The sequence below is a fragment of the Saimiri boliviensis genome, chromosome 14, assembly GCF_048565385.1.
Source record: "Saimiri boliviensis isolate mSaiBol1 chromosome 14, mSaiBol1.pri, whole genome shotgun sequence".
Classification (NCBI taxonomy): Eukaryota; Metazoa; Chordata; class Mammalia; order Primates; family Cebidae; genus Saimiri; species Saimiri boliviensis.
This window is the reverse complement of record NC_133462.1, coordinates 38,267,448-38,278,183: the sequence shown is the minus strand read 5'-3', so window position 1 is coordinate 38,278,183 and position 10,736 is coordinate 38,267,448. Positions and strand designations below refer to the sequence as shown.

The following is a 10,736-nucleotide window of genomic DNA, read 5'->3' as shown; positions in this document are numbered from 1 at the left end:
GTTTTGCTCTTGTTGCCCAGGCTGGAGTGCAATTGCACAATCTTGGCTCACCGTAACCTCCACCTCCCTGGTTCAATCAGTTCTCCTCCCTCAACCTCTCAAGTAGCTGGGATTACAGGCAAAGTAGACATAAGAACAATTTCCACTTAGTTTGTATCTACCAGTCCAAAGACGACGCTGGCCTCTTTTTTCTTTCTTTCTTTCTTTCTTTTTTTTTTTTTTGAGATGGAGTTTCACTCTTGTTACCCAGGCTGGAGTGTAACGGCGCGATCTCCGCTCACCGCAACCTCCACCTCCTGGGTTCAGGCAATTCTCCTGCCTCAGCCTCCTGAGTAGCTGGGATTACAGGCATGCGCCACCATGCCCAGCTAATTTTTTGTATTTTTAGTAGAGACGGGGTTTCACCATGTTGACCAGGATGGTCTCGATCTCATGACCTCATGATCCACCCACCTCGGCCTCCCAAAGTGCTGGGATTACAGGGTGAGCCACCGCGCCCGGCTCTTTCTTTCTTTTTTAAGATGGGGTCTTGCTCTGTTGCTGAGATTGGAGTGCTGTGGTATTATCACGGCTCAGTCCAGCCTCAACCTCCTGGGCTAAGGCAGTCCTCCTGTCTCAGCCTCCCCAGCAGCTGGGACTATAGGCATGCACCACTGCCCCTAGGCACTATTAGTTTTTAGTGAGTGTAGAGAGCCCAGCATGGGCCAGGCCTGGTGACTGATGCCTGTAATCCCAGCATTTTCAGAGGCTGAGGTGGGAAGGATCAGTTGAGCCTAGGAGTTTGAAACCAGCCTGGGCAACATAGTGAGACCCTGTCTTTACAAAATAAATAAATAAGCTGGGCATGGTGGCATGCACCTGTGATCACAGCTACTCAGGAGGCCGAGGTGGGAGGATCCCTTGAATTCGGGAGTTCCAGGCTGCAGTAAGCTATGATCGTACCTCTGCTCTCCAGCCTGGGTGACAGAGCAAGACTGTCTCTAAAGCAAACAATTAAAAAAAAATGGTGACAATATCCACACTGACTCAGGGTCATTATAGATGAGGCATAGTTCTGAGTCTTTCCCTCCTCTGACTCTCACTTGTTAGGGAAGAAGTGGTTATTACCTCTATTTTTCAGGTGAGAAGACTGAGGCCCAGAGCAGGGAAGCCTTAATCTAAGGTCCCAGAGCTGTAGGAAGTAGAGTTGGGGTTACCCCAGGACTCCTTTTGGAGGAAGACTCAGGAAAGATGCAGAATGCATTTTTTTTTTTTTTTTTTTTTGGAGACACAGTCACACCCCATCACCCAGGCTCGAGTGCAGTGGTGTGATCTTGATTCAGTGCAACCTCTGCCTCCCAGGTTCAAGCAATTCTCTCCTGCCTCAGCCTCCCAAGTGTCTGGGACCACAGGCACATGCTACCACATCCAGCTAAGTTTTGTATTTTTAGTAGAGATGGGGGTCTTGCCATGTTAGCCAGGCTGGTCTCGAACTCCTGACCTCAGGTGATCCACCCATCTGGGGACCCCACAAAGTACTGGGATTACAGGCATCAGCCACCACACCTAGCCAGAATGCATTATTCTAATAACAGCACCTACTTTTTTTTCTTTTTCTTTTTCCACGACAGAGTCTCCCTCTGTTGCCCAGGCTGGAGTGCAGTGGCATGATTTGGGCTCACTGCAACCTCCACCTCCCGAGTACAAGCAATTCTGGTGCCTCAGCCTTCTGAGTAACTAGGTCTACAGGTGCACGCCACCATGCCCAGCTAATTTTTTTGTATTTTCAGTAGAGTTGGGGTTTCGACATGTTGGCCAGGTTATTCTTGAACTCCTGACTTCAGGTGATCCACCCGCCTTGGCCTCCCAGAGTGCTGGGATTACAGGCGTGAACCACCACGCCCAGCAACAGTGCCTGGTTCTTAAGTGCTTTCTGCCTGCTGATTCTTTTACATTTAAAGGCTCTTGGTATCTGTCTGCTTTTAAAGCTCAGGACAGCCCTGAAAGGTGAGTTCGAGTGCATTTCTTTATTTCTTTTTGTTTGTTTGTTTTTGAGACAGAGTCTTGCTCTGTCACTCAGGCTGGAGTGCAACGGGGCCATCTCTGTTCACTGCAACCTCTGCCTCCCAGGTTCAAGCAATTCTCCTGTCTCAGCCTCCCAAGTACTTGGGACTACAGGCGCCCACCACCCGGCCCGGCTAATTTTTGTATTTTTAGTAGAGACGGGGTTTCATCATATTGGCCAGGCTCGTATTGAACTCCTGACCTTAAATGATCCACCTTCCTCAACCTTTCAAAGTGCTGGGATTAGCCGGGCACAGTGGCTCATGCCTGTAATCCCAGCATTTTGGGAGGCCAAGGCAGGCAGATCACCTGAGGTCGGGAGTTTGAGATCAGCCTGACCAACACGGTGAAACCCTGTGTCTACTAAGAATACAAAATTAGACAGGTGTGGTGGTGTATGCCTGTAATCCCACGTACTTGGGAGGCTGAGGCAGGAGAATCATTTCAACCTGGGAAGCGGAGGTTGCGGTGAGCTGAGATCGTGCCATTGTACTCCAGCCTGGGCAACAAGAGCGAAACTCTGCCAAAAAAAAAAAAAAAAGTGCTGAGATTACAGATGTGAGAGCCACTGCACCCAGCCTGGTGCATTTCTTATTATCCATATTTGCAGTTAAGCAAACTGAGCCTCAGAGTGGAGGGGCTGATTGCTCAAGGTCTGTTTTCCCAAATGAAGTCCTACCTCGTACTTAGCTCTCCCACAAAGGAAGAAAAACTTTGTTTGGACTGGAAGGGCAAGGAGAAGCCTGTGTGGCCATGGAGTGGAGGAAGCAGCAAAATACAAAGGCCCAGAGACTGGACCCTGCTTAGCTTATAGGAAAAGCAGCAGGGATGACCCCGTGGCAGCTGGAGCAGTGTGATTCAGGGGCAGGTGGTCAGAGAGATGGGGAGGGCCTCCTACGCATGGGGTGACTGACTGATACAGCAGTGGTCTGCAGACAGAGAGCATCACACCCGTGTGCATGCACTCTACTGGCCCTCGAGGGCCTTCCTTACCCCTGCAGCTGAACTCCCTACACAGCCTGGCACCCATTTTTCCTCAGGCCAGATTTGGCATGTGGTGCCCCAGATGATGTACACATGCCTCAGGACATGCCATGAAGAGAGAGACCAGGTGGGGTGGCTCATGCCTGAAATCCCAGCACTTTGGGAGGCCAAGGCAGGAGGATCTCTTGAAGGCTGGGAGTTAGAAAACAGCCTGGCCAGCATAGTGAGACCCTCTCTCTACAAAAAGAAACAGAGAAAGAGAAAGAAGAAAAGTTTTTTTTTTTTTTTTTGAGATGGAGTTTCGTTCTTGTTGCCCAGGCTGGAGTGCAGTGGCACAATCTTGGCTAACCGCAACCTCCACCTCCCATGTTCAAGTGATTCTCCTGCCTCAGCCTCCCGAGTAGCTGGAATTACAGGCATGTGCCACCACACCCAGCTAATTTTGTATTTTTAGTAGAGATGGGTTTTCTCCCTGTTTGTCAGGCTGGTCTCGAACTCCTGACTTCAGGTGATCTGCCAGCCTCAGCCTCCCAAAGTGCTGGGATTACAGGCATGAGATACTGCACTCGGCCGGGGAAACTGTCTTCTTTGCAAATACATTCCAATATTTTCATAGAGAAGAGTTTTAGTTTGGTGTTAGCCTGTCTTTAGTAATCCTCTAAGGACCAGCACAGTGGCTCACACTTGTAATCTCAGCTCTTTTGGAGGCCAAGGCTATAGGATCCCTTGAGCTCAGGAGTTTGAGATCATCCTGGACAACACAGCCAGACCTTATCTGTACCAAATTAAAAGAAAAATTAGCCAAGTGGTGTACACCTGCAATCCCAGCTACTTGAGAGGCTAAGGGGGGAGAATCGATTTAGCCCAGGAGTTCAAGGTTTAAGTAAGCTATCATTTACAAAGGTAGGTTGAATTATTATTGTTATTATTTGAGATGCAGTTTTGCTCTTGTTGACCAGGCTGGAGTGCAATGGTGCGGTCTCAGTTCACCGCAACCTCTGCCTCCCGGGTTCAACTGATTCTCCTGCCTCAGCCTCCCGAGTAGCTGGGATTACAGGCGCCTGCCACCAGACCCAACTAATTTTTGTATTTTTAGTAGAGACGGGGTTTCTCCATGTTGGCCAGGCTGGTCTGGAACTCCTGACCTCAGGTAATCCATCCGCCTTGACCTCCCAAAGTGTTGGGATTACAGGCGTGAGCCACCGCGCCTGGCTCCCTTATTAGTGAATTTTAACAGTTTTCTGTTTCTTCCAGCCGCACTGGTTTTTTTTTTTTTTTTTTTTGAGACGGAGTTTCGCTCTTGTTACCCAGGCTGGAGTGCAATGGCGCGATCTCGGCTCACCGCAACCTCCGCCTCCTGGGTTCAGGCAATTCTCCTGCCTCAGCCTCCTGAGTAGCTGGGATTACAGGCACGCACCACCATGCCCAGCTATTTTTTTTTGTATTTTTAGTAGAGACGGGGTTTCACCATGTTGACCAGGATGGTCTCGATCTCTTGACCTTGTGATCCACCCGCCTCGGCCTCCCAAAGTGCTGGGATTACAGGCTTGAGCCACCGCGCCCGGCCGCACTGTTTTAATTATAATGCGAATTATGGATAATACTCCCATTATTTGTGGACGTAGCATACTCTGATTATTCCATTCCGTTCCGTTGTTGCCTACAAAGTTCGCGCTGGAGAACAGCGCAACTGCGTTACAAAAAAATAAATTACACAAAAAGACACAATTAAAAAGAATTTTTAATGCAATTAATTCAATATTTTTTTTAAAAAAATTTTTAAGCAATTAATTCAAGAAAAAAGACACAATGTTTTAAGAAAGTTTCCGAATGTGTGCTGGGCCGCGGGTTGGACAAGCTTGATCTAAAACTTTCAGGAATCACTAGACAGAATCATTGCTTCCCCTCCCCTGCTCCAGCTCTGGTTACAGAAAGCTGAAAGTGAGTAGGCCTAGGTGTCTGTAGGGTGGGGAGATGCGTCTTCTATGGGACTCCGAAGACGCACAGCCGGCACAGCCAGCCGCTGCCTAACACAAGTGTAACTCGTGAACGAAGGAATCAACAGCTGCCGGTCTGCGCTTGCGCGCGGCGGGGGCGTGGGCTGGGGCGGGAGGGGCCAAGAAGGGAGCCGGCAGTGGCGCGCGCAGGTGTTACTGGTCGCGTCGGGTCACGTGGGCACGCAGGCGCTACGCGGCAGAGCCCGCTCGCTCACACAAAGCCCAGACGCGGAGAAAATGGCGGCAGGGGTCGAAGCGGCGGCCGAGGTGGCGGCGACGGAGATCAAAATGGAGGAGGAGAGCGGCACAGCCGGCGTGCCGAGCGGCAACGGGGCTCCGGGCCCTAAGGGGTGAGTATTCCACGGTCCCTTCCCCCTGGTAGGGCTTCCTCTCCGCGGCCGGGCGCCGGCGGCGGCTCCGTTAGGTCTGTTGGCGGCCTAGCTCCGGCGCGTCCTCTGCCCCGGCTGTTCCCGCACCGCCTGCCCGGATGGCGGCGGCCATGTCCGTGAGAGGGGAGCCGGGGGAGCCTCCAGAATCGTTCTCTGCTCCGGGCCTCGAACCTCGGCTCCCTCAGTCTCTCCAGGCCGGGACCGACCCCGTCGCTGAGGCCTCAGGCCCAGCCGCTGCGCACGGGGATTGATGGCGCGGGCCCTTTAGCCGGAGAGCCCTCGAGTCCGAGGCTGGTTCGGCCGCTTCCCGGGAGGGTGACCTTGAGTACCGGGTTTCACCCCCAGTCTCCTCTCCGCCCAGGATCTCAGTTTCCCGATCCGTAACGTGGGGGAGAGGGGGTGCGCGCCCGAGGCCTCTCGCGCCGTCAGCCCGAGTCAACGGTAACCGAGCGGGGGAGGCTTCAGGAAGGGCCGCGAGGCCGGGTCAGGGTCCCGCCTCCTCCTTCTCCTCAGTCCCCGCGCGCCCACCCTCCTCCCCGCCCGACGGGAAGTGCCTCCCTCGGAACCGCCCCTCGCCCCACGCTCTGGCCCCGGCTCAAGTCCTTCGCCGCTTCCCGCGCCTCTTCCCCGGGTGCGCCGCAGGCATTAGCGGAGAGAAGGGATCTGCTGCTCAGCGTTCACCCTCAGAAGCGGACAGACACGAAGTCGGGGAAAGAATCCCCTTCTTCCCGTATTTCTGGGGAAGCTGTTCTGTCATAAGGCGGTTTCATTTACTCGCGGGCTCTATCAGGTTTTTGAGACCTCCTCAGGCTCTTTGACTTCTTGGCTTTTAAAAGTTTCCATCAAGGAGGAAGCGTCGACTTGTGTCCCCATGAAACTCACTTATTCTGATTACAGCCACGAGAGAGAGAGAGCGAGAGAGAGTGATTGATTGATTGATTTTAGCTGCAAGACCGGAGGGCCCAGAAGGGAGGGGAAGCCTGGGTACACATTGGATTTCCCGGACATTTATTGTATTGTGGCAAAATAGACGTAACGTAAGAGTTTGCCAGTTGAACTATTTTTAAGCGTGCAATTCAGTGGCATTGAGTACACTGACTCAGTGCTCTGCTGTAACCAATTCTTTTTTGAGACGGAGTTTTCGCCTTTGTTACCCAGGCTGGAGTGCAATGGCACGATCTCGGCTTACCACAACCTGCGCCTCCTGGGTTCAGGCAGTTCTCCTGCCTCAGCCTCCTGAGTAGCTGGGATTATAGGCACGCGCCACCATGCCCAGCTAATTTTTTGTATTTTTAGTAGAGACGGGGTTTCACTATGATGACCAGGATGGTCTCGATCTCTTGACCTGGTGATCCACCCGCCTCGGCCTCCCAAAGTGCTGGGATTACAGGCTTGAGCCAACGCGCCCGGCCCAACCAATTCTTATTTCATGTCCAGAACTTTTTTTTTTTTTTTTTTTTTTTTTTTTTGGAGACTGAGTCTCCGTTGCCCAGGCTGGAGTGCAGTGGTGAGATCTTGGCTCACTGTCACTCCTGCCTCCTGAGTTCAAGCGATTCTCCTGCCTCAGCCTCCCTAGTAGCTGGGACTACAGGCATGTGCCACCACGCCCGGCTCATTTTTGTGTTTTTAGTAGAGACGGGGTTTCACCATGTTGGCCAGGCTGGTTTCGAACTCCTAACCACCCGCTTCGGCTTCCGAAAGTGCTGACAGGCGTGAGCCACGGCGCCTGGCCTCCTCTCCAGAGCTTTTCGACTTCGGAAACAGAAACTGTAGCTATTAAACACTAACTCCGTTTTCTTTCTGTTTGTGATTTTGCCTTCCCTCATATTTTAATGTGTGAAACTTAGTTTATGGAGATTAAAAGTGAATGTGGTTGAACACATGTAATTTTTTTTGAGACAGGGTCTCGCTTTGTTACCCAATATGGGATGCAGTGGCTCGATCACAGGTCACTGTACCCTGGAACTCCCAGGTTCAAGCGATCCTCCTATCTCAGCCTCCCAAGTAGCTGGGATAACAGGCGCAGCACCACCATGCCCGGCTAATTTAAAAAATTTTTTAAATTTTTTGTAGAGATGGGGTCTCTGTGTTGCCCAGGCTGGTCTGAAACTCCTGGGCTCAAGCAGTCCTCCTGCCTCGCCTTCCAAAATGCTGAGATTACAGCTGTGAGCTTCTGTGCCCTGTGTAGTTGAGCGCTTAAGTTAGGAGGGTTCATTAAGTGCTAGCTTTATTGTTAGATAATAAATCTGGAGAAAATTCCAGATTCTTTCTCTCCTTAGGTAGGGAGAAATAAAATAACATGGTTTCTGGCCCTTAGAAATGGAAAGAAAAGCTTCCTCCATCCTCAACACTTTATTATTGAAAACTCTGGGAAGGGATGTGTTAATTTTGACTTTAATCAGCGTCTATCTAGGGAAGCCCGGTAGGATTTCCGAGGGTGGTATTTGGAGGGCTTGAAGATAAATTTATTTATAGTATGCAGGAAGGAGTGTTGGTAGAACCTTGCTAGATGAGAGGGTAAATTAGTTGTACGTTAATTAGCATCTTGGGTGCATTTCTCAATATTCTATTTTCCCCTGTCCATTTTCAAATAGTGGTTTTGTGACTGAATCATTTTACAAATAGATGTGAACTGTTGAAACCTGAAAGTTTTAGAATAAAATAGCCCTTGTTGGAAAGAGCTTCAAAATCTCAAAGTTTAGTACTGGCTTCATAGAGGATAAGAAGCTGGCATCACTTGGATATTTTTCACAGGGCTTGTGGAAAACTTCTTATTATTCCAAGCCTATTTATTTATTTATTTAGAGACGGAGTTTCGCTCTTGTTACCCAGGCTGGAGTGCAATGGCACGATCTTGGCTCACTGCAGCCTCTGCCTCCTGGGTTCAGGCAATTCTCCTGCCTCAGCCTCCTGAGTAGCTGGGATTACAGGCACGCGCCACCATGCCCAGCTAATTTTTTGTGTTTTTTATTAGAGACGGGGTTTCACCATGTTGACCAGGATGGTCTCGATATCTTGACCTCGTGATCCACCCGCCTCGGCCTCCCAAAGTGCTGGGATTACAGGCTTGAGCCACCGAGCCCGGCTATTTATTTATTATTGTTTTTTTAAATTACAAGCCTTAACCAGGAAAGCTCTTTACAAGCCCATGCCCAGAATGGGTAGACCACTAACATATTTATAGTAAGGTAATTATGCTGTGATAGAAGTTAGTGGAGTTGCTTGGTAGGGAGAATGGAGGAGGTGACCCCCCCCCCCAACCTGCTGGGGGAAGGGACCTGTTCCTCCATGACAGGAAGACTTGTGGAAGTGGTGAAGAAGAAGATGGTTGGGGAGAGGCAGAGAAGAGAGTATCTAAAAACCAGAGATTTGAGTCTGTGCTTTATTAAGAACTGAAGTTGTGCTGGGTGTAGTGGCTCACACCTGTAATCCCAGCACTTTGGGAGGCTGAGGCGAGAGGACTATTTGAGTTTAGGAGTTCAGTACCATCCTGGGCAACATGGTGAAACCCTAGCTCTACCAAACAAAAAAACACTGAAATTGCTCTAGTGTTTAAGGTTGGATCACTGGTGGCCCGATAATGGGCAATGAATTCAGATTTTTATCTTAAAAGCCTTTGAGAGACAGGAGGAAAATAGAAACTTGATTCTTTGGACTTCTGTCTCTACCAGGAGTGGAGTGTGCAGTAGACAGAAACACAGTGAGCTAGTAAGCTTGATCTGGGACCCCAGGTTGGAAATCTTGTTTTGCCTCTTCTGGTTGTGAGAAGAGGATTTGCTTGATTTTGATGAGAAATCTGTTCTATTTAAAGACAGTCAAGATTCAGAGTTATGGTATAGTCAGGAGAAAACACATTCATTTTAGGGGAATGTATAAGTTAAAAAAATTTTTTTTTAAATGTTGTACCATATATAAAAGCAATGACTTAACCTGTTCCCCTTCCTGAGTAATTTTATGGATAAATCAGCAACAGATGGATTGGTTATTTTAAAAATAAAAATTTATATTCCTGAGGAGGTACTGGTAGAGTTAACTACATTTTACAATCCAGAAAACTTTGGGGCTGGGCACTGTGGCTCACGCCTGTAATCCCAGCTCTTTGGGAGGCTGAGGCGGGCATATCACAAGGTCAAGAAATCGAGACCATTCTGGCTAACATGGTGAAACCTGTTTCTACTAAAAAACCCAAAAATTAGCTGGGCGTTATGGTGCGCACCTGTAGTCCCAGCTACTCGGGAGGCTGAGACAGGAGAACTGCTTGAACCTGGGAGTCAGAGGTTGCAGTCAGCCAAGATAGCACCACTGCAGTCCAGCTTGGCGCCTGGTGACAGAGCCAGATTCTGTCTCAAAAAAAAAAAAAAAAAAAAAAAAAAGAAAGAAAACTTTGGTTTTACACAATTAAGCAAACCCAGGTTCAGACACTTGACCTAAAGACTCCAGGGGAAGCCATCTTGACTCCAAGGCAGCTTGCTGCTTTCGTAATACTACCTTGGTAACCACTCAGTAAACAGTCATTTGAATTGTTTTACTTAATCAGATTCTCTATACCAGGCGTCCCCAAACTACTTATGCGGCCCCCTGAGGCCGTTTATCCAGCCCCCCACCGCACTTCAGGAATGGGCACCTCTTTCATTGGTGGTCAGTGAGAGGAGCACAGTATGTGGCGGCCCTCCAGCGGTCTGAGGGACAGTGAACTCGCCCCCTGTGTAAAAAGTTTGGGGACGCCTGCTCTATACAATACATCCGAGTGTTTGCTGTGCTTTAAAATAGTGATTGTATATTTGGTAAAAAGGATTTTGGAGGCACATCAGATAGTGAGCTCAAGATTGGAAGACAGGGTTTTGGATTATTTGAACGCATGCTGCCAGGGCTTTGCTTTCCCTCTGACCTTTGATTTTATTCTGATTAGGGAAAGACATGCTAGTTTGCAGAGATTAGCTTGCTTGTTTTTTTGGGAGGGGCGGTTCTCCAGTGGGCTTCCCGTTACCATATTTTGCAGTCATAGGGTTAAAAGCTGAATTGTCCCTAGGTTTTCTGAGCCTATGCTCTGGTTGGCTTGTTTTAAAGCCTGAACAGTAGAATGCTAGGAGTGAATCAATCCCCCTTTCTACCCTTCTCAATAAAATTATTGGTAGAAAAATATATCATTGCCTCAGTTACTGTGTGCCAAGAGTCTCTTTTAAAGCTATAGGTGTGTAGGTAGTAACCTCCGAGGTGACTGTAGGTCCTAGCCACATGCAGTACTGCTCCCCTAGTTAAGCTGCTTCTTGTTATACCATTCTTTGTGGATTGTCACAGTGTCCCTGTGAGCTACCATGGATAC

At 49.3% G+C, this 10,736-nt stretch overlaps 1 protein-coding gene across 2 annotated transcripts in view; it reads left to right on the top strand.

Moving 5' to 3' along the window:
* Positions 1-5,202: 5,202 nt before the first annotated feature.
* HNRNPM (heterogeneous nuclear ribonucleoprotein M) overlaps positions 5,203-10,736 on the top strand; it is a 50,822-nt gene continuing 45,288 nt past the window's right edge. For both annotated transcript variants that reach the window (XM_010349592.3, XM_003938903.4), the window contains exon 1: positions 5,203-5,374. In XM_010349592.3, coding sequence (XP_010347894.2) covers positions 5,262-5,374 — 113 coding nt within the window. In that variant the 5' untranslated portion in view covers positions 5,203-5,261. The remainder of the gene's footprint in view (positions 5,375-10,736) is intronic.